Source organism: Phocoena phocoena, chromosome 7, assembly GCF_963924675.1.
Source record: "Phocoena phocoena chromosome 7, mPhoPho1.1, whole genome shotgun sequence".
NCBI classification, from domain to species: domain Eukaryota; kingdom Metazoa; phylum Chordata; class Mammalia; order Artiodactyla; family Phocoenidae; genus Phocoena; species Phocoena phocoena.
The window spans coordinates 44,729,049-44,756,800 of NC_089225.1; the positions used below are offsets into that span (position 1 = coordinate 44,729,049).

The 27,752-nt window shown below is 34.9% G+C and overlaps 1 protein-coding gene across 1 annotated transcript in view; it reads left to right on the plus strand.

Moving 5' to 3' along the window:
- Window positions 1–27,752, plus strand: part of TANK (TRAF family member associated NFKB activator) — an 89,189-nt gene that overhangs the window by 36,467 nt on the left and 24,970 nt on the right. The window contains exons 3-4 of the mRNA XM_065880753.1: window positions 18,598–18,706; window positions 19,817–19,935. Coding sequence (XP_065736825.1) covers window positions 18,598–18,706; window positions 19,817–19,935 — 228 coding nt within the window. The remainder of the gene's footprint in view (window positions 1–18,597; window positions 18,707–19,816; window positions 19,936–27,752) is intronic.

Genomic DNA, 27,752 nt, shown 5'->3' on the forward strand with positions numbered 1-27,752 from the left:
AGTTTATGTCCTTAAGGAACTTTCAATAAGTAAAAAAGGAAGATCAAGTTATTACCATAGCATACTAAGTGCTACAGTAGAGATCTGTACAGGATAATATGTGAACACAGAGAAGAGGCATCTATTTCAGTCTGGAAGGATCAGGTCATAAGCCCACTACTAAGCCCAACCCTTTAGCTAAGATTAGGAGGAGTTGGGTAGATTAGGGAAGACAGATCCTGCAAGCAGAGAGAGAATAGTATATAATAAAATCTTGGAAGTGAGGAATGTGTGGTATGTTTTATGTACCATAAGGTGATCCTGTGGCTCCAAAAGGAACTATAGGGCAGTATAGGAAAAGAAGCTGTGAAGGTAGATTAGAGCCCTATCTCTATGATTATGATTATGTAGTTTGTACGTATTCTTACTCATTCAAAATTTATTGAAGGATTTAATATATGCTTTAGAAGGGTCTTCCTGACAGTGGGATAGGGGATAAATAGGATAGAGAATAGTCTGGAATTCACTCAACAAACATACATTGATGCTAAGCAATGGTCTAAGATCCAGGAATATAAAAATAAGTGGCAACCATCAAGTTGCATTTTAATATATATATGTATATATATATATATATTTCTATTAATATACATATATTAAATACATATGTACATATGCTTCAATTTACAAAAGAAAGAATGAATGCAATCATTTCAAGCGATCAAAATGAGGACTTAAATTAAGCATTGGGAATAAATTTGGGAAGAAATCTAAGATTTATTTAGGAGATAGAGTGAAAAGCAGGTGGCATATGAATGTAGGCCACTTCTGAGGGTGATGGCATAGATTCTAAGATGATACCCATGTATCTGGAAGAGAAGACTGGATTAATAGTGGTGCTAATTAACTGAAACCAAGAATGGAGAAGAAGGGCTTCCCTGGTGGCGCAGTGGTTGGGAGTCTGCCTGCCAATGCAGGGGACGTGGGTTCGTGCCCCGGTCTGGGAGGATCCCACATGCCATGGAGCAGTTGAGCCTGTGAGCCATGGCCGCTGAGCCTGCACTTCCGGAGCCTGTGCTCCGCAACGGGAGAGGCCACAACAGTGAGAGGCCCGCGTACCGCAAAAAAAAAAAAAAAAAAAAAAAAAAAAAGAATGGAGAAGAAGGTTCAGATTTAAGGGATTGGGAAATAAGATGTATAATTAGATTTTAGTTATTAGGTTTGGTTACCTATGGGGCATGCAGGTGAAAATGTCCAATGGATGGTTGCAAATATGGACCTAAGCGCCTAGGTAGAGTTCTGAATTGGAGATTATAGATATAGGTTATAGAACAACAGATTTCATCATAGCCTTGAATGTTTATAACATTTCTGAGTTATATGTATGGGGTGAAGGAATATATGAAGGACAGGAGGGTAAGAGGAAGAAAATAAGGAAAACCAGTTGGTTGCTGGAGATTCAGAAATAGGTTAAGGAATTTACTATGAACAGAGGAGAAACACCCATTCCTCTAAGAATTGGCTGCAAGTGAAAATAAGTTTGCAGATAAGAGGTGGAGGTGGCAGGAAGTTAAAAGGGTTATCATGAATCACTTATATCTGGAATCCAAAAAAAGTCAAACCTGTAAAAAACAGAGTAAAATGGTGGTTACTAAGGAATTGGAGGGGGGCAGATAAGACTGACGGTGTTTAAATTTGTAACAAGTAGTAAAGCTAGAGATCCAATGTACGGTATGACAAATATAGATAATATTGTACTATAATTATTAAATGTAATAAATATTACTACAACAATCCTATTACAATATGTAAATGTATCAAAGTAACACACTGTACACCTTAAACTTACAAAATGTTACATGTCAAATTCATTCAATTTAAAAAAATCAAATAAACAAAAAATAGTAGGGTTATCATATGAGAGTACATTTTTTTCCTGTGAAATACAAGATAAGGTCATCTACTGAGTGAAATGATTTTAGAATATTCTGAAAGTGGTAATAAAGACTTGAAAGCTTCAGTTAAGAAAAGAAAGAAGAAAAATTTTGCATCCAGCCTTTACCATGAATTTTTGGTGGTGTCAATCCATGTTTGCCGGTTATTTTTTCATCAAGTTTCTTGATATAGAAGTAGAACAAGTGGGTAGCCAAATCCAGGATTAAAAGATTGTAGAGTTAAGAGTAGAAGAATTTCTGGTTAGGTGGCCAGAAAGTGCATACTAAAGCAATTGAAATTATGTGCTTTGCGATATAAGCTAAAATCAGAAAGAAGCTAATCTAGGAGGAATCTAACAGACTAAGAACAAAAAGAGGGTTTATGGCTGAAGTGTTCATGAAGTGAGAGAACAGATATAGAGGGAGTAGAAGAATGTGAGAGTTCAAAGGATAGGTTATTGTCAATGAGTAAATACTGATGTTTAGGATCTTCTGTCTTCATAATGAGTCATAAAAGTGGGTAGCTGGAATGAGATTGAGGAATTCAAGAAACTCTAAGACTAGAGCAGTTCTCCTAGAATGGTGGTAGTTTTAGGAGCATTTAGAGAGACTGTTGTGAAAGGAAGATCAAAAATTCTTGAATGTGAGGAAATGACTAGTATCTTGGAAGATAACTGTTTTGAGGAGAGACTGGTGTAATTGAATGCCTTGTGAATGGTCTTTTGCTTAAGTTTAAATGAGTAATGGCCCAGAAGTGGCAATAATGAAGCAAGATCATACTTATCTTTTTGTTCTCCCACATCTAACTCCATCACCCAACCCCTGTGGTTTGATATGACACTAGACAGCTTCATATGAGGGGTTTACAGAGGCATCTGTGTCCTCAAGAGACAACATAATTATTCCCATTTTAATGTGAGATGCCAGGCTTGCTGAAATGCACATTCTTAACCACTGGACCACCAGGGAAGTAACATGGCCCTTTCAAAAGAACAAAATAAATTTCCAGAAACAGCCCCTGAAGAAACACATGCATCATACTTAATAGACAAAGACTTTAAAATAACTGTTGTAACTATGCTCAAAGAGCTAAATGAAGCCAGACTCAAAGAACTAAAGGAAATCGGGAAAGCAATAATATGAACAAAATAAAAATTTTACTAGAGGGGTTCAAGAATACACTTGAACAGGCAGAGTAAATGATCAGTGAACTAAAAGACAGGTCATTTGAAAAAATGGAGCCTGAGGTACAAAAAGAAAAATGAAAGAAAAGTTAACAGAACCTAAGGGACTTATAGGACACTATCAAGTGCAGCAATATATGCATCAAGGGAGAAGGAGAAGAGAGAAATTCTTTTGAAGAAATAGATTATTTGAATAAATAATAAAACTTCTCAAGTTTGAGGAATAACATGGATATACAAATCCAGGAAGCTCAACACACTTCATGTAGGATAAACCCAAGAGTCATACATCAAGACAAATTATAATCAAACTGTTGAAAGACAAAGGTAGAATCTGGAAAGCAGCAGGAGGAAAGTGACTTATCATGTACAAGGGAGCCCCAATTAGGCTGTCAGTGGATTTCTCAGCAAAAACCTTGCAGACCAGAAGACAATGGGATGATGTATTTAAAGTATTGAAGAAAAAAAACTGTTAACCAAGAATTTTATATCTGGCAAAACTGTCCTTCAGAAATGAGGGAGAAATTAAAATATTCCCAGACAAACAAAAGTGGAAGGAGTTCATTACCCCTAGACCTGACTTACAAGAACTGCTAAGGAATGTCCAAGTTGAAGTGAAAGAGTGCTAGAGAGTAACTTGAAGCCAAGTAAAAATATAGTCCTCTGGAAAAGGTAAATACATAGACAAATATAAAAATCATTATTATTATAATTTTGGTTTGTAACTCTGATTTTTATTTTCTATAGGATTTAAAAGACAAATGTATAAAAAATAATTTTAAGTCTATACTAATGGGTACACAGTATATAAAGGTGAAATTTGTGACATCAATAGCAAAGTGGGGGGCAGAGCTATAAAGGCATAAGATTTTTGTATGCAGCTGAAGTTAAGTTGTTGTCGATTTGAGAGATTGTCATAACTTCAGGATATTATATGTAATCTCAGTGATAACCACAAAGAAAATATAAAATATGCACAAAAGGAAAGGAGAAGGGAATCAAAGTGTGTCACTACAAAAAACCAACTACATACAGAGGAAGGCAGTAGCAGAATAAATGAGGAACAAAATGCTATAAGACATACAAAAAATAAAGAACAAAATGACAAAAGTAAGTACTTCCCTATGGGTAATTACTTTAAGTATAAATGGGTCCCACCCTACTCAAAAGACATAGATTAGCATAATGGATAAAAAAACAGGATTCCACTATGTGCTGTCTATAAGACTCACTTTAGATTTTAAAACATGCATAGATTGAAAATGAAAGGATGGGAAAAGACTCCGTGCAAATAGTAACCAAAAGAGAGCAAGTGTGGCTATACTAATATCAGACAAAGTAGACTTTATGTCAAAAATTGTTACAAAAAAAAGGAGGGACATTACATAGTGATAAAAGGATGGTATCAAGAAGATATAACAGTTATAAACATATATGCACTGAACATCAAAACTCAAAAATATACGAAGCAAACATTTATAGTATTTAAGGGAAGAAATAGATGACTCTATAGTAACAGTAGGCAGCTTCACTATCTCACTTTCAGCACTTCCATTAATGGATAGAACAACCAGACAAAGATGATCAATAAGGAAATAGAAGACTTGAACAACATCATGGACCAATTGGAAATAGCAGACTTATACAGAATACTCCACCCAGCAGTAGCAGAATTCACATGTTTTTCAAGTTTACATGAAACATTCTCTACGACCATATTTTAAGCCATTAAAAAGGCACCATAAATTTAAAAAGATTGAAATCATACAAAGTGTCTTTTCTAATCACAGTGGAATGAAACTAGAAATCAATGGCAGAAGGAAAACTAAGAAATTCACAAGTATGTGGAAATTAAATAACACACTCTTAAATAACCAATGGGTCAGAAAAAAAATCATAAGGGAAATTAGAAAATATCTTGGAGACAAATGAAAATGAAAGCACAACATACCAAAACTTATGGGATGCAGTGAAAGCATGCTGAAAGGGTGAAGAAAGATCACAAATCAGTAACCTAACTTTACACCTTAAGAAATTTAAAAAAGAACAAAATAAACCCAGAGCTACCAGAAAGAAGGAAATAGTAAAGATTAGAGCAATGATAAACAAAATAGAGACTAGAAACTAATAAAGCCAATGAAACCAAGAATTGGTTCTTCTAAAAGATCAACAAAATTGACAAATCTTTAGCCAAATTGATTAAGAAGACTCAAATAACTAAAATCAGAAATGAAAGAGGGGACAATACTACCAATTTTACAGAAATAAAAAGAATTCCAAAAGTACTATGAACAATTGTACACCAACAAATTGGATAACCTAGATAAAATCGACAAATTCCTAGAAACACACAACCTACCAAGACTGGAACATGGAGAAATAGAAAATCTGAATAGACCTATATCTAGTAAAGAGGTTGAAACAGTAACCAAAAAGTTTACAACAAAGAAAGCCCAGAACTTAATGTCTTCCCTGGTGATTTCTACCAAACATTCAAAGAAGAATTAACACTAGTCCTTCCCACACTCTTCCAAAATATTGATCAAGATGGAACACTTTCCTAACTCAGTTCTATGAAGCCAGCAACCCTAATCCCAAAGCCAGACAAAGGCACTACAAGAAAACTACAGGCTGATATGTCTTATGAATATCAATACAAAAATCCTCAACAAAATACTAGCAAACGAAATTCAACAGCATTTTAAAAGGATTATACACTTTGACCAAGTGCGATTTATTCCTGCAGTGCAAGGATGGTCAAGTCAATCGGTGTAATCAAAATTAGTCAGTGTGGGCTTCCCTGGTGGCACAGTGGTTGAGAGTCCTCCTGCCGATGCAGGGGACATGGGTTCGTGCCCCGGTCCAGGAGGATCCCATGTGCTGCGGAGTGGCTGGGTCCGTGAGCCATGGCTGCTGAGCCTGCACATCCAGAGCCTGTGCTCCACAATGGGAGAGGCCACAGCAGTGAGAGGACCGTGTGCTGCAAAAAAAAAAAATCAGTTAATGTAATACACCACTTTAACAGAATGAAGAGGGGGCCAAAAACCACAGGATCATCTCAATTGATGCAGAAGAGTTGATAAAATAACACCTTTTTTTAAAATAAAAGCGCTCAACAAACTAGGACTAGAAGGAAACTATTGCAACGTAATAAAGGCCATATACGAAAAACCCACAGCTAACATAGTACTCCATGGCGAAAGACTGAAAGCTTTTTCTCTGAGATCAGGAACAAGACAAGGATGTCCACTTTCACTACTTCTATTCAACATAGGACTGTAAGTCCTACCCAAAGTAATTAGGCAAGAAAAGCAATATCCAAATTGGAAAGGGAGAAGAAAAATTATTTCCATTTGTTTGCAGATTACTTGATCCTGTGTGTAGAAAACCCGAAAGATTCCATCAAATAAACTAGTAGAACTAATAAACAAATTCAGCAAAGTTGTAGGGTACAAAGTCAACACTCAGAAATCATTAACATTAAACAAACTGAAAAGGAAATTAAGAAAATTCAATTTACAATAGTATCAAAATGAATAATATACTTAAGAATAAACTTAACCAAGTAGGCGACAGACTTACACACTGAAAACTACAAAATGTTGCTGAAAGAAATTAAAAGAATAGGGAGTTCCCTGGTGGCTTAGTGGTTAGGATTCCAGGCTTTCACTGCCGTGGCCCAGTTCAATCCCTGGTCAGGGAACTGAGATCCTGCAAGCTGCACAGTGCAGCCAGAAGAAAAAAAAATTAAAAGAAGAAACATATGGGGGAAAGTCTGTGTTCTTGGGTTGGACCCTTACCTTTCACCATATACAAATTAACTTAAACCTGATCAAAGACCTAAATGCAAGAGCTACTATAAAACTCTTAGAAGAAGTCGTAGAGGGAGAGCTTCATGACATTGGGTTTGGCAATGACTTCTTAGATATGACACCAAAAACACAGACAACAAAAGAAAAATTAGGTAAGTTGGACTTATCAAAATTAAAACTTTTGTGCATCAAAGGACACTATCAACAGAGTGAAAGGCAACCCAAGGAATGAGCGAAGATAATTGCAAATCATTTATCTGATAAAGGATTGATATTTAGAATATATAAAGAGCTCCTACTCTCAACAACAGAAAACAACTTGATTAAAAAATAGGGAAAGGACTTGAATAGACATTCTCCAAAGAAGTTACACAAATGACCAATAAGCACATGAAAAGATGCTCGACATCATTAGGGAAATGCAAGTTAAAACCACAGTAAGACACCACTTTGTACCCATTGGGATAGCTATTACAGAAAATTAAATTAAGGGGCTTCCCTGGTGGCGCAGTGGTTGAGAGTCCGCCTGCCGATGCAGGGGACACGGGTTTGTGCCCCGGTCCGGGAGGATCCCATGTGCTGCGGAGCGGCTGGGCCCGTGAGCCACGGCCGCTGGGCCTGTGCGTCCGGAGCCTGTGCTCCGCAACGGGAGAGGCCACACTGACTAATTTTGAGAGGCCCGCATACCGCAAAATAAATAAATAAATAAATAAAAAACCAAAATCAGTGTTGGTGAGGATGTGGGGAAATTAGAACTCTTGTACATTGCTGATGGGAATGTAAAATAGTGTATCCACTGTGGAAAATAAATGATGTTTCTTCAGAACAAAACATAGGATTACCATATAATCTAGCAATTCCACTTCTGGGTATATACCCAAATGAACTGAAAGCAGGGATTCAAAGAGATATTTGTATGCCCATGTTCATAGCAGCCTTATTTAGTGGCCAAAAGGTGGAAGCAACCCAAGTGCCCCTCAATGGATGAATAGATAAACAAAATGTGGTATATACATACAATGGATAGACTAGTTGGATTCAGAGAGACAGAAAGTAGTAGGGTGGTTCCTAGAGGCTGGGGGAAAGGATTGGGGAATTAGTGTTTCAAAGGACAGATTTTCAGTTGGGGAAGATGAAAAAGTTCTGGAGGTGGATGGTGGTGATGGTTGCACAACAATGTCAGTGTACTTAATGCCACAGAACTGTATACTTAAAAATGGTTAAAATGGCAAATTTTATGTTACATATATTTTACCACAACTTTCAAAAAATCTATTACCAAAAAACAAAAATCAGTGTAGCCTAGATTCTCCTGCTGTCTATGTTTTATTGCTGTTCACCTGTCATTCATCAGTTTGTACAGACTCGCCTGCCTTTTACCACTTAGCTGTCCATACTCCAAGTCAGTTCTTCTCACAGCATTTCTTCTAGTTCACTGCAGTTTAAGACTCAGAAGCTCCTCTTTGAAAAGTCAGTGTGCTACATCCATTTAAGAAAATTCTGTCAAGCAAAGACATCTGAGTATTCCAAATCAATAAAGGAGACAAAGACAAATAAGGCAGGTAAGTGATTTTTTTTAAATACTATTGGCCAAAATTACAAAAGCAGCACATGCTTATTGAAAAAAATGCAAATAATCCAAGATACACAGAATATAAAGTGATGGTCCTCTCCCTCACTTCCCAGAGGTAATCATTGTTAGTAATATATGTATATCCTTCCAGAATATGTGAATCATGTTTCTTCAAAAATGGAGTTATGCTAATTTGAAAAAGGTTTTAAATTTTTTTAAATACCTTTATCTTCACCATCATCATCACTAAGATTTATTGAGGCTTACGTTTGCCAAAGTGCTTCACAGTCATCTGATTTAATCATTTTACAGCTCTTATGAGGAAGAATTATCTTTCATATGAGGAAACTGAAGTACAAAAAGGGTGAAATAACTTGCCCACAACCACATCACTAATAAGTAGTAGAACTATGATTTGAAAAAAAAAATTGCTTGACCACAGATTTCATGTCTATGACTTCTTTGCCTAAAATCATCCACAGTCTTTCAAGTTCACACATACAGAACTACCTCATTCCATCTAATAACTGATCATATCTCTTGTACTACCTCTTACTTAAAGCACTATTTTTCTTTAACATTTCAGATACCATATTTGATTTTTCTCATTCCTTTTTGGGTTGCATTTCCTCATTCTTCTCTGTAGGTTTATTCTCTACTACCAGGTCGCTAAACATTAGACTTATTCAAGGCCTTCTTTGCATCTTACTTTATATTCTTGTATGAGCGATTTCATCTTCTCCTATGGCTTCAAATACCTATGACAGTGACTCTTAAATTTATCTCCCTACTCCAGATTTACCCTCTGAGCTCTAGACTCATATATCTTATTGTCACTTGGAAGGCACATTAAACTGAATGTCAGACCTGAACTTATATATCCACTATTTTTTTCCCACCTATACCATATTAATAGAGTAATGAGTTTTATAAGGTACCGTGTGGAATAATACTGCCTTCTATTTATCCTAAGTTACCTCAGTTAAATTTCAAAGGATGATCCTTCATACTGCTACTAATATCCTACTATTGATCGTCAAGTATATTTACTTTCCCTGGCCCCTAAGAGGTGTTCTTCTCTATACCAAATTTTCCATTGTTACATCTAGGCACTCCTACCACCATGACGTTAAATTGTTTGTCTTAGAACCGCTAGTCTGTAAGAAAACATGACTATTTTTAGCTCTTCCTTACAGTTTAGCCTTTATTCTAGACCATATTAAAATGGCAGGTAATCCCAGAAAATACTGAATCAATTGTATCCTTTTCCCTCCTTCAATCCTTAAATTCATATTACTTCAGAAAGTAGAAAGGAGAATTAACTTTTTATGATGAGTATATTTTACAAGAGTCACATACTTTATATGTAAATACTCCCAGCACTACAAAGTTGGCATTGTTAGCCCCGTTTTCAAATGAAGAAACTGAGACTCTCAGAAATACGTTAATTTTTTAACATAAGTGGCAGAATCTATACTGAAACAGTTTATCTGACTCAAAAGTCCATATTCATTATACTAACCTAGTTAAATCACAGCCCATTCCAGGTTTTCAAACCGTTTTCTTCCCATTGCTATAAATAACCAAATATAATCTTCCCTATCCTTGGATAAATCCTTACTTTGTGATTTATACATCTCTTACTAAGAGAGCCTAGAGTATAAAGTTTGCCATTCATATTTCTTTTATTCATCCTACAAATAATTTATGATGTTCTAGGAACATAATAAATGCTAGGGATTCAAAGATACATAAAACATAAAATGTACCTTTTAAAGGATTCACAGTCTAATATGGCTTATTCTGTTTCTTGCTTTGTATAAGCACTTAGGTATACCCAGACTAAAAGGTCTTCTGACTGTTGCAAAGTAGAGGAATATTTTAATCACGGTAGCCCCTGACATAAACAACTTTCAATGTGCTTGAAGGATAAGAGAAGAGATTATTATGTAGGGCAGTGGTAGAGTTGGCTTGGCCTCTGAATTTTGTGCAGATAGAATAAGCTATTGTTACAAAGAGATCAGGAAATACCATGCTTAAATAAGATAGAAGTTTATTTCTCTCTCATGTAACAGTCCAGAAGTGAGTAGCCAGGGCTAGTCAGGCAGCTCATTCACCCCTAAATTACAGTTTCCCTCTCTGGAGTCACAGTGGCTGCTCTACTTGTTATCATTTCCCTGCCAGTAAGAAGAGAGAGAAGTGGGGAAGAGCAAACAACTTCCTTTTAATGATGTAGTCCAGAATTTGGACAGGTCACTTCTGTTCATACCCTATTAGCCAGAACTTAGTTACATGGTCACACCTAGTAGTGGGGAAGGCCAGTAAATATATTCTCTAGCTGGATGATCATGTGCCCACTTAAAGGTCTATATTACTGGGCTTCCCTGGTGGCACAGTGGTTGAGAGTCCGCCTGCCGATGCAGGGGACACGGGTTCGTGCCCCAGTCCGGGAAGATCCCACGTGCCGCAGAGCGGCTGGGCCCGTGAGCCATGGCTGCTGAGCCTGTGCATCTGTAGCCTGTGCTCTGCAACGGGAGAGGACACACAAAAAAGTCTATATTACTAAAAGAAAGAATGAGAATGCGTATGTGGTAATAATTAGCAGTCTTTGCCATATCTTGTGACTGACTAGTTAAGCTGCCTAGGGAGTTTCAAATATCACAAGTTTCCACAGTGTGGAATTAAATATTAAATCAGTTTTATTATACCAAGTTGCTTGTCACTCATTTCTGCCACTGTCCTGTGGGAGAAACCAAATATTTTTTTTTTTTCAAATATATTTTTAAAAGACTTAAGTACCCTCTATTGTTTCTTTGACCAAGAGAAGAATCTTAATAAAGTAATAAAAACATCTGAAAATTTAAAAACTGATTGCCAATTTAAAAGTCAGATTACCATATTCATAAATGATTAAGTTACAGAAAACTTCCTGCGTTTGATCTGCTTGTCCCCAGAGCCTTTGTATTATGTAATCAGAAAATATCCTCTTGTTGAGAAAAGAAGTATTTGTCTCTTCTTGCCCAGTTCTTGATTAAAAGAGAAATATCTACAATAACTTGTATATAAAGGATGAAATTTCCTTAATTCTAAAATAGTTCAGATGCTGTGCTATAAACTGCTTTTTCTTTGTACTGATAAGTAAGTTGAAGGATATAAAATATTTCAAATCATCCTGTGTGCTAAGCAAAGAGCCTTATTGACTAACCAGTGGGTATAAGGTGAAAACCTCAGATAAGACTAAATTTATGCTGTCTTTTTATCATAAATTACAGTTCTAAATGTTGTTCTGACAAACGTAAAGCCATAAGGATTGTGCTGTCAGACTGCTTTATTCTAGAGCTAGTCTTGACCCATGTGAAATGTAAACTCTCAAGGCTTATGTTACCTATAAAAGCTTGTAAAACATATTTTAAAGGAATGCATAAAGGCATAACATGCCTTTATTTTACGTACTACTTTATTTTAAAATGCCTTTACTTTCACTTAAGATGTGAATGGCCTCATTATTGTTTACTACTCTTCCTTTTTACCTTTCTTTGCTCCTCAAAACATTTATCTTGGTGTAAAGTGTCGGTAGGAATAAAGTAGTTCACTCTTTTTTTTTTTCTACTGAAGCTACTGGTATTAGAATAAAGGTGCTTCTGGCTGTTTCTGATCGAAGGCTTATTTCTTCTATTGTACATTGTGAGTACTTTGCCATAAACTTGTTTTCCACCTATTAGAATTTAAAATGTTTGTATCCTTTGTTCCAGGCCTTAATTTTCAGAAATATGTCCTGTTAAAACTTTTAGGCAGGTATGCTAGGATATATATTCAAGAAGATTCATTAATAATTAGGAATATTTAAATTATGATACCCATTCAAAGATTATTTTGAGCACCTGCTCAATGTATTGTATCAGGAACTGCTCTAAGTTACTGGGTCTACAATGAGCAGCAGAAATGCTCCCTACTTCATGAAATGGTGGCACAGACTAGTTAAGCAGAGACTAGTCAAACAATCCTGTAAATGTAAAGTTTCAAACTCTGATAAGTATTAGGAAGAAAAGTAAACTGCTTTTAAAATGTCTGTTAGGGATTTGACCTAATTTAGAGAAGACAATTTTTATGAAGTGATTGTGGAAGGACAAGGTTGGGGGGCTTTCCAGGTACAAGCCCCATTCGCCTAAAGAACTGAAAGTATAAGGGAAATAATGCAATGAGAAGAGTCAAGGGCAAGACTTTGTAGAGTTTTAGAGGCCATATTGAAGATTTTTGGTTTTTTATTCTATAATCAGTAGGGAGCCATTTAAGGTTTTTTGGGGGAAGGGGTGGGAGGAGGAAAGAGTGGGTCTTATGATTAGATTTACATTTTGCAAAGAACACTATGGCTACAGTGTAGAGAGTGGATTGGCTGATAGATTTAAGAAGAGCAGTTAGGCTGTTGCAGTAGTTCATTAATGTTGGATGCTTGAACTGTTATGTCTACATTGGAAATGAACAAGTGGATAGATTTGAGAGTATTTAAGATTAAAATTGACACTTGGTGATGGATTGGCAATAGAACAAGTAAATGTCAAGGATGGTCGTAGCTTTCTGGATAAATAGCGGTGCCATGTATTGAGAGAAGGAATACTAGAAAAGGACCGATTTGGTGGGGTTGCAGGGGGTTTGAGGGGTTTGTTAGTTGGAGGGAGGAGATCATCGGATTTGAGTAAGTAAAATTTGAAATGCTTTTTCAGGAGCACTTGACCACATAGATATAGAGTTCAAAGGAGGGTTCTGCTAGAAGGAGAATTTGAAAGTCTGGGAAATAAGCAACCACTGGGAATGAGATTGCCTGAAGGGAGAATATATAGCAAAAAGAGGACCTTGGTAGAGCTAGATAGACTCACATGAGTCTAGCCATGGTGCTTATTTAGGGTCTTGGGCATTGTGGTCAGGCAAACCTGTATTCAAATCCCAGCTCTACTACCTACTGAGAAACCTTGAGCAGGTTATTTTGTAACTCTTTGTGCCTCAGTTTTCTCATCTATAACATGTGGGAAATAATCTCAGAAGGTTAGTTTAAGGATTAAGTGAGATAGAGAAAATAAAGCTCTCTAATTTCTGGAGCATAGTAGTCAGTGAAATGATCATATGATGATAATGTGTTGATGAAAAATTTGGTTGCAAAACAGTTCACATTTTTAAAAAAAGATACATACACATGTACACAGAAGTTTTGAAAGGGCAAATGCCCAAGTGTCAGTAGTAATTACCTCTGAGGAGGAAAGGAGAGCAAAGTAAAGGAAGAGACTGTCACTTTTACTTTGTACATATCTGGGGTTTTGTTATGTTGGTAATGGTGGACATTTTGTTGTTTTTTGCATTGTTTCAACAAACGTGCTACTTTTGTAGTTTTTAACGACAATTTTGTTTCTTAATCATTTCTGAGCCTATTTAGTCTCTTTGTAAACTTTGAACAACCAGAGTTTGTTTTTTTGCTTGACAGAATGTTTTTGATTCAATGGAGATACCACACTGATTTCTTGAAGAGAAGCTTCTGAGTCCTAGATTACAGTGAACTAGAAGGACTGAGAAACTGGCTTAGAGCATGGGGTGGTTGTGTGGTAAGTCTGGTGACAAATTGCCTATGTACAGTGATAATCAGAGCTTTAGTTAATGGACATATGCACTACATGCTATAGTAATAGATATTATGTGGAAACGTTGTTCATTATTACAGGAAAGTAACTAATGTTTGCAAAGAGCTTATTATGTACCATAATAAGCAATCTCCTTCAATCCTGTAAGTAAATATTATTTTCATTTCAAAGTGAAAGAAACCAAGGCTCAAAGAAGTTGAATAAATTAATCAGGACCACAATGCAATATTGTAAAATAAAAATAGTTTACCATTTGGCATGCAGAGAAATTGGTGACAGCACTGTCACTTAATAGTAGATAATCAGATTGATAATCTGATCTGTCAAATTGCAGATCTCCCAGGTGAGTCTTGGTATCAGGAAGGTGGGAGAGGGCAGGGTTTATAACTTCTTAGTTATAGGAGAATATAGCAGAGAATGGTTTAGCAATGAGCTGTGTAAACTATATCTCTGAGTTTTTAATCCTATACCATCTCTTTTTTTTTTAACCTAAAATTGAAGTTGGTTTTTAGTTTACCAAAGTTTCAAGATAAGACAATTAGTTTGTGTCTGAAGTGTTATGTGTTGGAATAATTAATATTTAATTATCTTCCTTCATGAACTGTGGAGCTCCCTATTGAGAGCTTTTGTGGTAGCCAAGCAAATCCTTCAATAAAGCTTTTGTCCTCTTTGTTAATCTTGGAGCAGTTTGAAAGGTTTTTAAACCAAGGCTTTTTCTTTTAATCCATTCAATATTTACTAAAATTTTTATTCTTTCTATACTTAGAGGAAAAGAATGGTATGTCTCAGAATATTGGGATTAGTTCTTGAGGATGAGAAGAGATAATGTTTGACCTATTTAGAGAATTATGGATGACTTAAGGACACTTGAACTTTTTTTCCCATTTAGGAAATACGTGCTTTGGAAACTATGAAAAATGAGAATTTTCAGTATCAGCAGTAGGAAAAAATTCAATTTATAGAACTCTATATTAATATTTATGAAACCCATGAAAACTTGAGCAGCTGTATGTCCAAAATTATAGAGAATATGCTGCCTTAGTTTTGAAGATGGATTGAAATTTTGCCTGGATAAAGGGACATTTCTTAAGATAAGCTTTTTGCTTTATTTATGATAGTCGAGAGTACGTATGGACAACCATTTTTAGTAAATTCAAGATGTGTACTGTATTTAATCACCATTGTTTTAAGTTTTGCTTTTGAACACTGAGAAAGAATACAAAGTACATTCTGGCACCAAGTACCTAAGTACCTGTTTACCTCTTTAGATGCTGATAGACCACTTGTTTTGCTAGTCTTTGGAACTGGAAGGAGTGTCAAATACACAGAAGCCAGAGTCATCTCGGCCAGATGGTGTTTGATACAGATGGATGGTTAGTTGTCATGCAGATCTCCTAGTTGGTAACTTGTTGCTGCCATCTGACTCAAAGAATCATTCACACACACTGGCTGTCAAAAGCATCTTCTCTTCTGTCTGTTTTAGCTGTCATGTCTGTGCTCTGTACAGAAGTGTTGACAAGACATTGCTGTTGTACATTTTCAATGTGGTTGTTAGTGATTTTTCTGTTTTGTTGGGTCTTTGGTAGTGCTGGAATGTACTTGCTTTTTAATTGTACTGTTTTTTTAAAAAAAATACTGTGACAGTGCAACAATTATCTGACCTTTTAAAAAGACTTTTCAGATAGTAAGTTTGTTGACATCTGTTCAGTGAACAAAAGCATTTACTAAAAAGAAAAAGAAACCAAACTTCTTGTTCCTGTTAGTTTCCAAACATAGCAAGTAAACTGAATTCTGCTGGTTATTTCCCAGTTTGATACAGTATCCTCTTCTGGACTTCCCCTCTCATAGCCTTGTGGTCAGAAGCTTTTATACTATTTTCTAAATATGTATTTTCTCTTCTCAAATTAGTACTTTTTTTTTCTGATAGTATAAGCTTCCCTTTTTTTCCAAAAAAAGAAAAAGAAAATCTTCAGACATGGCCTTTTTTTTTTGCATCCATCTTCTGAAACTTAATTTCCTTTTGTCTTATTTACCTACTGACCTACTGTCTCTATTTTTCCTATTTTCCTTATAGAAATGTAAGCAAAACCTTATCTCCATTCCTTCAGGTTACTTCTGAAGGCATATCTATTTCTCTTATATTTCCTTATAAAACTTAGTTTATTTATTCGACTAATATTTATTGAGCATCTCAGTGTGTGCTAGGTACTCTGCTGTACTCTGGAGATGGAGTACTCAGGAGAAAATAGTCTCTGCCCTTGAGGAGGTCATAGTCTAAAGGGAAGTCATACATATAAACATTTAGGCTAGACTACTGTAATTGATATAATGTAAGTATGTGGAAAGAACAGTAAAAGAACATGGGTCATTGCTGTTCTATTTCCCCTGCTATACTTCCAGAGTATTGGTTTTTAAATTATTACAGAATTTGCTTAAGTTTATAAAGTACTTTGTTGAGTTGTTTAAGAAATAGTTCAAAACTTCAACTTGAAATTATTGTTGATCTATAGATTTTTTTCCAGCTAATGAAAGCATTTTCAGCATTATTCACTTATTGTAATATGTTATATGCAGATGTGCTAAAGTATATTTTTAAGCCAGAAACTAGAAGATGAAAATTACCTGGCAGAGGCTTTCTGAGTTGGTTCCAAAAGAAAATACAAGTCATTTGTTTTTTCATTAAGGTTGGGGGAAAATATATAGTACATGGAGAATGGACTGAGGCTTGAATAACATACATTTATTCTGGGCCCGTCTCTAACTTACTAAGTTTTTTTGTACTGGTTACTTAATGCTGGATAGTAGAATATATATAGCTCTCAAAGAATAGTGAATGAATGGGTAATTTTTCGTTGATATTTATGAAAAGCTTTGAGTTCTTTAGAGAAAGTTCTAAATACACAGAAGTAGATAGTACAGACTGTAATATCAGCGTGTTTGCTGATTCCTCAGCCCTGGTGGCTCTGTGTAGCCAGGTAAATTTAAAGTATTACAGAATTTGCATTAGAGGTTTAAACCCTTCTTACAGTCAGCCTACCCACTCTTTCTAGGGGCTTGGACGTAAGTTTATGTAGGAATAAGAAGTCTTATTTGGGGAAGCCTAGCCCTCGACTGGAATTTGGTATCCAAGGTTCTGTTCTCAGACTCCTAGTCATAGGACATATGGTTCAGACAGATTCAAAAGACTCATTCTTTTATTCATTATAATAAAATTTACTTGGATTTTCTTTTAATTGGATTCTTTATTTCTTTTATTTTATTTTTTCAATAAGCATGTACTGAATTCCTCCTATGTGTAAGTTACTTTGCAGAGTTCTATGGGAGTATCAAGTTATATGATACTACCCTCAGGCAACATGCAAAGACAACACACCACTTGGGTTATTTACCAGCTTTGTCAGTTACTCATGTTTGAAGTGTAATACTTATAAAATTTCACCTTTTATTTGGGAAAATGTGGTATTTTGCTTTCATTTCTTAAGCTGATTTACTTTGGGAATCTAGGAACAGCTGTGTATATAAAGAACTTTAGGTTTATAGATCTCTGAAAATAATAGAGCTTCATTAATTTTGAACCTTGATTAAGTATCAATGCAAAATAGTATATTTAGTATCTATTGAAGGACAGTCCAAGATTATTAGAACCCCATTTCATATTTCAAGGAATTTATAATTTAGTCATTTATATGTTCTTCTAGTGATAGAAATTGTTAAAGAATTCTCTATTATTTTTTGGTCATACATTTTTCAGACTTCGTGTTAATTTGATAATTGTAATGGAACGTTTTCAAATTTCAGATTTGCAACATTTGTATCCTCTAATGCAAACTCGTGTTCTTCTTTCATTGCTTAATTCTCACAGCCACTGCAATGAAATAGTAAGGTGAATGGATTAAAAATATAAGGGAAATTGTGGTATTTAAGATATCCACTAGAGATTAACCATGTGTTCTCTTGACTTCTTAAAACTTAATCTTAGAAGTTTCTGATCAATGTATTTTATAATTTGTACATGTCCCTTTGATTTTCATAGTGTTTTAGCTATAGCTACTTCCTTTGTGTTTTTGTACTCTAAAAGTAAATTCAAAAGTGTGTTTATTTAAAAGACATGAAATCTTAACTTTTTAAAGTTAGTGGGTATTTTTATAGAATAACTTTAATATCCATTTTGTCATTCATGCTTTTTTTGTTATTATTAAGGATTAAATTCTAAATTATAATTTTTATCCAAGGAACTATACATTGAACTCTTAACTGAAATTTAAGAAGATTTTTAAAATTTTACAGTGTTTAAAGCGTTTTAAATCACTTATGTGTAATGATTATAAATGCGTTATTGGATCCTATTTTTAGCTCATAAATAAATGCTCCAGTACCTGGGAAATGGCAATATGGGTAACTCATATCTATATGTAATTATTAAGGGGCAGTAAATGTATGTACATGTCTGTCAGTAAATATCAGGCTAACTGGTTTTTATGTCAGCAGACTGAGAACTATGAGCAGAGAATACGTGAGCAACAGGAACAGCTGTCACTTCAACAAACTATTATTGACAAGCTAAAATCACAGTTACTTCTTGTGAATTCCAGTCGAGGTATGTTCATGTTAAATTTTTATTTATTTCTTAAACCTCTGGGAGAAAAGAAAGATGGAAGTTAAGTTTTTCTATTTTATTTCTCCATTGTTTTACAGTAGTTCTGATATTTTAATAACTGTGGTACAGTTATGTTTATTTAAGAAATGAACAGTTGCAGGAAATGGGAAAATGGACATTCACATATATTATCTGGTGGAACTCTTAAGTTGATAAAACTTCCTAGAAGACAATTTGTCAATAAATAGCAAAAGCTTTTAAAATGTCTGTGCCTTTTAAACCAAAAATTTAAGTCCTAAGAATATATCATAAGAAGATATTTCTTTAAGTACTCAAGGTATATATGCAAGGATGCTCATCACAGTATAATTTCTAATAATGGAAAACTAGAAATAAATGTTCAACAGTCAAATTACAGTCATTTGTGTAGTGAACAGCTACGTAGCCAAGAAAAGTGATAATAGGTGTTCAGTTACAAACGTGAGACATATTCATGACATATGGCAAACTGAGCAAAGCAAGATAAAAAAATAAATGTAATTTTATCTATGCAAAAAAAAAGATTCTTTTTTGAATTTATATGTATTGGAAAAGAAAAATTCTGATAAAATATAAACCAAAATGTTAACAGGAATAATTCACAGATAATAAAAACTGTGGGTAGCTTTTATTTTTTTATTCTTTTCAGCATGTCTGCATTTTCTCATTTTTTAATAATAAGCATAGAGTATTATGCAAATAATTATCATAAACAAATGCATACCTGAAAATATGACTTAAATAAAAGTTTAATTACATTGCTGATGATAAGATACAAAGAACATACTTCTAGTTTTCTAAATTCTACATATTTTATATACTACTGATACTGGAAGAGTAGGGGTTTTGTGCATTTAGTGGGAATGAAAGTAAAAAAATATGAATCAAATATGCCAAAATCTAAATGGGCAAATTGTCAAAGTAACTATTATCTAAAGAATTTTTTAAATTCATAGTTTAAAATCTCTACTCTTTAAAATTAGGGATTTGGGTTTGTATTCTTTTTACTTTTCCAGGTGGTACCAAAAACAAGGATTTCCCACTTATGTCTAAGAGGTTTTTGTCTTACAGATAACAATTATGGCTGTGTTCCCCTGCTTGAGGACAGTGAAGCAAGGAGGAATAATTTGACTCTGGATCAGCCACATGATAACGTAAAATCACGAATACCAAAAGAAAAAGAATCAAAGGTAGACTGCGCTGCCAGTTTATTCCCTAAAGGAAATAAATGAGAAATCGGGCTTCTTGAATTATTTAGTCAGTATTCTGTCACATTTGGGATGGGCAGGAACGGTGGAGAAAGTGGATAAGATTCTTTTCAACCCTAACACTGCTGTTGCAAGAATCAAAATTTAAATGGTGGTACATAACACATCTTCCCCATTTTATTTTCCTGAAATGGATCCACCACTGGAATTCTAAACAGAAGTTCTCTATATACAAACAAGTAACTTACATGTTCCTAAATATATTTGAAGCACTATTTCCAAGTAAAATAAAGACTTAAATTTCCTATTTCCTAGTATTCTCTTTTCTATCTCACAGGTGTTTACCAATGAAATAAAAGATTTTACATAGAAAGAAATAAGATAGTAAGACACAGATGATTCTGGGCTAGAAAATAGTATTCTAGTTTTTTCATTTGCCTGTGTTTAATTAAAAAACAAAATCTGCCTGACTAGCTTAAGCAAAAGTCTTCATTGAAGCAATATAAAAAGGAATATTGCATATCTGCAGAGAGATGTGTACAAAGATGTTCATGGTACATTGGTTAGAAACAACCTAAACATCCGTCAGTAGCAGAATGGTATATCTTTACAATTAAACATTTTAGAAAAATTAAACTAAATATTTATATATTAATATACCTAGATTTCAAAAGCAATGTTGAGTAAAAAATGGAAATTTCAAAATGAAAAAATGGGAATAATTTATTTAGATTTTTTTAAAATATAAAACATTATGATATCATTTATAAAAATATAAATGTGTAGTAGAAGTATAAAAACATATGCAGGAAGGGTATTCTTTAGAAAAATGAAGGTGGGGAGAAAAGAGACTGATTCTGGGAAAGGAATAAAGAGGGCTTCAGGTATATCTGTAACTTTTCTGTTTTTAAAGAGAAGTTCTGAAGAAAATATGGCAGAATCTTAATGCTGGTTAAATCAGGGTGGTCGAGATACAGATGTATATTGTATTATTCTCCATGCTTTTCTGCATCATTGGAATTTTATGTTTAAAAATGAATTTTTTTAATGAGATGAATTGTGTTTTAGTGAGATGAAACAGCTCTTGAGTGAAATAATATCTCCTAACAAATGAGGACACTTAACAACCACAAGACAATTAAGTCAAGAGTGCTATATTTATTTATTTATTCCCTTCTAAATCAGGTAGGAGATTTTGACTTTGTGTGTCAAGGTTATTCAGTTACTTATCCCATAACTAATATCTTAACTTGTTTTTATTTAACATCAGATCTGAGAAATCCAGTTTGACAGTTCCCTATAAATAAAAATTTTAGAATGAAAAATTCCCTACAGTATCTCCCAGTTCATATTTCTTTATTTAGAATCATTATTGGTTTTTTTATTTGAATCATTCAGCTCTCTTCACCCCCACTGCAATTTCCGTTTATCTAAAACTGCTAGTAAACACAAGAAACTGTGCCACTGGAACATGTTCAGGTTTATTTTGCAAAAGACAAAATTCAGAAACAGTGATTCTGAGTTTTAGAATACAATTTTGTGATAGAGCCTATTATAGTACATTTTAAAATCATTGAACTACTATAAAATGCTGACATTAATTTAGTGCTTAAGTAAATAACATTTGCAGACCATTTTCCTGTTTCAGAGACTTCTAAATGTCATGATTTATCATCAATTTTTAGTCAAAATTCTTATATTTATTCCAATTATAACATTTCTCTGAAAATAATAAAATATCTGCAGTTCAAGTACATAGAAAGTATTTTTGAAAGTAGCAGTCTTGATTAGAACAAAGGGGATAATGTGAAAGGCTGTAAGATATATTAATAATTTAGTTTATTTTGAATTTGGATAATTTGTCATTATGAAAGTTTTAGAGTTTGTCAATTAGTGTTCAAAGAGAACCTTCAAACAGATTTCTTTTTTAAATTACGTTTGTTTTAATTTTGTAAGATGTCTTTATGTCTCAAATATATATATATCTGAACAGCTGGGCTGAAATTAAGTGTAAGTAACAGAAATCATGTCAAAGGTAGCTTATTTCCAAAAAATTAATAATGTTGCATCAATTATAACCTTATTTGTTGACAGACCATAAGAGGGAAAAATATAAAGCTCCAAGTAGGAAATAAATCTAAATTCAGTGAGTTCTCTTAATTATCTTTACTAACAGGGGAAAGATTTATTTGACAGCTACGTATTTAACTCTTCGAATAGCTCAACTCAATCTTTTTGTACTATAATAAAAATTAGCAGTTTTATATTTCAGTTTTCTAATCTTCCTTTATATATCTAGAGCCAAAATGCTAATGAGCACTAAACATATAAAGGATTAAAGAGAATAAATATATTCTAAAAGAATGGATAAATTGGATTTATTGAGTATTCAAGAGCTGGCTATATATATGCGTTACAAAAATTAGTCCTAATTTAGAAAAATACTGGCCAATTGAAATTAAAATCTTTTCCATTGGCATATATGTTGATCTGAGCTAATTAAATTATAATTAAATACACTTGTAGGTAATACAATTGAAATCCTTTCCTGAAGGAGTTTGACTGGCATGGATATCATTAAGGTTTTTCCAAAATGAAAAAATTCCATATTGGTTGCTTGCAATTTTGTCAAAGTATGCATGTATACACAAGACAAAACCTAGAAGGTAGTATGCAGAAATGGCTAAGATAATGGCACAATTTTCTGTTTTCAATCTTTTATTTTATTAGCCTTCTCAAAAACTAATTGATTTTATTTTTTTTACTGAAGTATAGTTAATTTACAACATTATGTTAATTTCTGCTGTACAGCAAAGTGACTCAGTTATACATATATATATATTCTTTTCCATTATGGTTTATCATACTGAATATAGTTCTCTGTGTCATGAAAAACTTAACTGATTTTAGAAATTACATTCCCAATCAGTTGGCCTAGCCTCTGTAATGAATTAGTGAGTTAATAGAAACGTTTTGAACCAACAACAGAAGGAGGCTACTGCTAACTACTCACAGTCCTTTCCTCCTCCTATTTGGTGGGTAGTTTGAGAACTGTTTACCTTGTTTGGGACTTGGATAGGTTATTTGAAAAGGGAAAGACCCCCAGACATTATGGCAAATGGCAACTATGGCTGCCTTGGAAAATGAGACACATAGAGTGGAGGAAAAAGGAATATGTTGAGGGAAAAGAGGACCTTTTAGAAAATTGTATTTGAGAAACGTGAAACGTATAGTTTAGTCTGTTCATAGAAATCCTACACAAAGAGCATGCAGGAGTCCTTTGATTTCTAAAAGGACATAAAAAAGTCAAGGTCGCAGAACCTGTGTCATTGGATGACCCTTAGTATTCTGCTTGTAGTTTAGTGACATTAGAGGAGAAGTACTCAGTTTAATGGAAAACTTGAGTTTTACCTCTTGTACACCACTGTAGTTTGTACAGTATTTCTTGTTGAGATAGGATTCATTGTATTATCTATCATATAACAAAGTACCGGGCTTCCCTGGTGGTGCAGTAGCTGAGAGTCCGCCTGCCGATGCAGGGGAAATGGGTTCGTGCCCCGGTCCAGGAAGATCCCACATACCACAGAGCGGCTAGGCCGCTGCTGAGCCTGCGTGTCCGGAGCCTGTGCTCCGCAACGGGAGAGGCCACAACAGTGAGAGGCCCGCATACCGCAAAAACAAAAAAAACAAAACAAAGTACCCCAAATTTACCCCAATATATAGCAACAACTATTTATTAATCACTTTTTGTGGGTCAGAAATTCAGAAGTGACTTAGCTGGGTAGTTCTGATTCAGGATCTTATGTGATTGAAGTCAGAATGTGGCCAAGGGCTTCCAGTCACCTGAAAGCTTAACGGTGGTTGGAGGATCCACTTCCAAGATGGCTCACTCCAAGATGGCTGTTGGCAAGATACCTCACCACATGGGCCTTTCATCACAGTGTGCCAGCTATCTTCCTCAGAGTAACAAAGAAAGAGATCCAAGAGAGCAAGGAGGAAGCCACAGTGCTTTCTACAAGCTAGTCTCTAAAATCACACCTTTGCTTCCACTTTATTCTGTTCATTAGAAATAAGTCACTAAGTGCTCCAGAGATAAAATAAGTTCTTCTTGAAAAAAAAAAAAGATTATCAAAGATTTTGTAGACATACTGTATTTGAAAGCATCACAGGGGGACTTCCCTGGTGGTCCAGTGGTTAAGACTCCACGCTCCCAATGCAGGGGGCCCGGGTTTGATCCCTGATCAGGGAACTAGATCCCACATGCCACAACTAAAAGAGCCCGCATGCCACAACTAAGACCCAGCACAGCCTAAATAAATAAATATTTTTAAAAATAAAAATAAAAGCATCACAGGGATTGTTGATTGTGGTATACAGAAGAGGGTACCAAAAGATCAAGGGTGTGCGTGGGGGCAGCATAGTACATCATTTACCATATGATAAATATTAATGAGAGTTAAAGGAACCTTGCAGAATTTAATAATGAATTTGACTCACCTGAATCCTATTGTTATTCATCTCAGAGGAAAGAAATAATCATAGCTTATTATCTTGAGAATAATTTCAAAAATTCTAATATGAATATAGACTTTCCAGAGGAGATTAGCTGAGCAGTGCTTTAGAGCACCAAGAAACTGTCACATGTTATTACTTTAAAAGTTAAAAATTGTAAGAAATCAAATAATACAAAAATGCATACACTTATTCTTGGCAAAGACTACTATCTTGTTTGCAGGACACCATTGTCAGACATAGTAACATATGTCATGATAGCAGTTATTATTTAGCAAATTTTCTATTTTAATATAAATACAAATTCTGAGAAGGGATTGAACCCAGGCCCCCCTGCAGTGGAAGCGCAGACTCCTAACCACTGGACCGCCAGGGAGTTCCCCTGGATCATTTTTATGATCTTGGAAACGAGATTTTTTTATAATACGGCTCTGGGAGCCACTTCAGTTGCAAACTAAATGCTACCCTAGGTGTGTAGGGTGTGACAAAAGATTTTGTCATCTTTCTATCCCTTTTTTTGTGTGGAAGTTATACAAAAGTCTAGAGTGTTTTGACACAAGAAAATATAGAGAGCAAAAATGTAGAATACATAAAAGAATTTAGTGATGTTGGTAAATTTTCTTCCCTCATTCATTCAATAACTCTAAACTGCCCTCTGATTTAATAACCAATATAGACGTTATTGAATGTTATAAAGTTTTTTCAGATTCTAGGATCCGAGATACAAAGTATATATTATATGAGTTTATTTGAACTTTTAATTATTTAGAGACCATGTGTTCATGTGTATAGAGATGTTTTTATGCTTTATTTCTGATTTTCTATATATAATTTATTCTTTATACATCTTTTTTCATCTGACTTATATGCTTTAAACAAAAGTTTAAAAGTACAAAGAATGGGTCTTCCCTGGTGGCACAGTGGTTGAGAGTCCGCCTGCCGAAGCAGGGGACACAGGTTCGTGCCCTGGTCCGGGAAGATCCCACATGCCATGGAGCGGCTGAGCCCGTGAGCCATGGTTGCTGAGCCTGCGCATCCGGAGCCTGTGCTCCGCAATGGGAGAGGCCACAACAGTGAGAGGCCCGCGTACCGCAAAAAAAAAAAAAAAAAAATACAAAGAATGCAGTTGTTACTGAAAGATGCCAGTTAGACAGTTGGCAGATTTCTAGTGTAGCTATCATTGTGATTAGATCAGCAGATACATGGTAGCTTTGAGGAGCAGGAAAGATTTTATAGGTTTAGAATAGTAAAACAGTAATGGAGCTGTGGAGCTGCCATCAGTGCTAACATTAAGGAAGTAGGATGTGCTGTACCTGTCAATTGCAAGTAAACATAGAAGCTCTGATATGTTTGAAGAAAGCTGATGTCTAAAAATTCACTTGTCAGTCAGTTAGACAAGTTTTGGGGTTTTTTTTAACATCTTTATTGGAGTATAATTGCTTTACAATGGTGTGTTAGTTTCTGCTTTATAACAAAGTGAATCAGCTGTGCATATACATATATCCCCATATCCCCTCCCTCTTGCATCTCCCTCCCACCCTCCCTGTCCCACCCCTCTAGGTGGTCACAAAACACCGAACTGATCTCCCTGTGCTATGCGGCTGCTTCCCACTAGCTATCTATTTTACATTTGGTAGTATATATAAGTCCATGCCACTCTCTCACTTCATCCCAGCTTACCTTTCCCACTCGCCGTGTCCTCAAGTCCATTCTCTACATCTGCGTCTTTATTCCTGTCCTGCCCCTAGGTTCTTCAGAACCATTTTTTGTTTGTTTGTTTGTTTTTTTAGATTCCATATATATGTGTTAGCATGTGGTATTTGTTTTTCTTTTTCTGGCTTCACTCTGTATGACAGACTCTAGGTCCATCCACCTCATTACAAAATACTTAATTTCATTTCTTTTTATGGCTGAGTGGACAAGAAGTATTTATTGAACTCCTTCTATTTTCCCAGTCTTGCTAGTCCTTGATAGGAATACAAAAAAAAAAAAAAAAAAAGAATAAGATCTTTCCCCTTTAAGGAGCTACAATCTGGTTGGGGAAACAAAATTTGGAGACCCAAAGCAATTAGCAAGCAAATTAAAAGACAATGTGAAGTCCTAATTACATGACAAAATGAAATCCTAATTATCATTTTATGGTACAGATAAAACATATAGGACCTTAATTTAAAAATAAAAATTCCCAGTGAGCTGAAGGTAGGCTTGATCAGGCACTCAACATTTAGTTTAAGTAGGGGAAAGAAAACAAATTCTTAACTTGCTTATGTGGTAGTATGTGCATAGATATGTAAACTTAAATTTTGTGCAGCATTTTAATAGAAAAAGAATAATCTCTAGGCAAGAACCCATATTATTCCAGGCTACTTTGGAGAACATTAAATAAACTGAAAGCTAAAACTGAGGGTTTTGGGGGCTTCCCTGGTGGCACAGTGGTTGAGAGTCTGCCTGCCAATGCAGGGGACACGGGTTCGTGCCCTGGTCCGGGAAGATCCCACATGCCACGGAGCGGCTGGGCCCGTGAGCCATGGCTGCTGAGCCTGCGCATCCGGAGCCTGTGCTCTGCAACAGGAGAGGCCACAACAGTGAGAGGCCCGTGTACCGCAAAAAAATAAAAAATAAGAATAAAACTGAGGGTTTTGAAAGAGCAATTTCATTTACTATAACTTTTTTAAATTACATAATCATGACTTCAGAGGAGAGAGTGCTTCTTTTTGTTTCCTTATTCTTTATTTTTGTTTCTTTATTCTGTAGACGGTTCTTCAGTGAAAGGCATTTGCCCATGGTGTACTCCTCCAGTTATTATATATGACAGTTTTGGCAGACACTGTATGAACTTTAAGTTGTTCTGCTGTCGGCCTTCTGTAGCTTATAAAATCCTAGCCTCACAAATCTAGGTCTTGGATGACATCTCCATCCATGAACTGTTCCTATCTCATATACTCTGGACTTCAGGAGCACCACCTACTTATGGATCTCCATCTGAGTTTCAGGCCCCCATAGCTTCTTTCAACATCTAGATACTTTCTCTACTGCAAGTCTCTTAAACTATATTTATTTATAGGTTAGGTTTATTGTCAGGTACCTGGTTTCATATACATTGTAAATGCTTTAAAATAGAGTATCGTGTACAGGTATATGATAAAAACACCTGTTTTTAAATATGTTTTTATTATTTGAACAAAAGTTAGAAATTATATTATTAGTCAAGATATGTAACTATCAAGTGATTTCCTTGGCAAAGTAAAATATGGTTTACATTACCAAAACGCATAGTACCTTTCCTG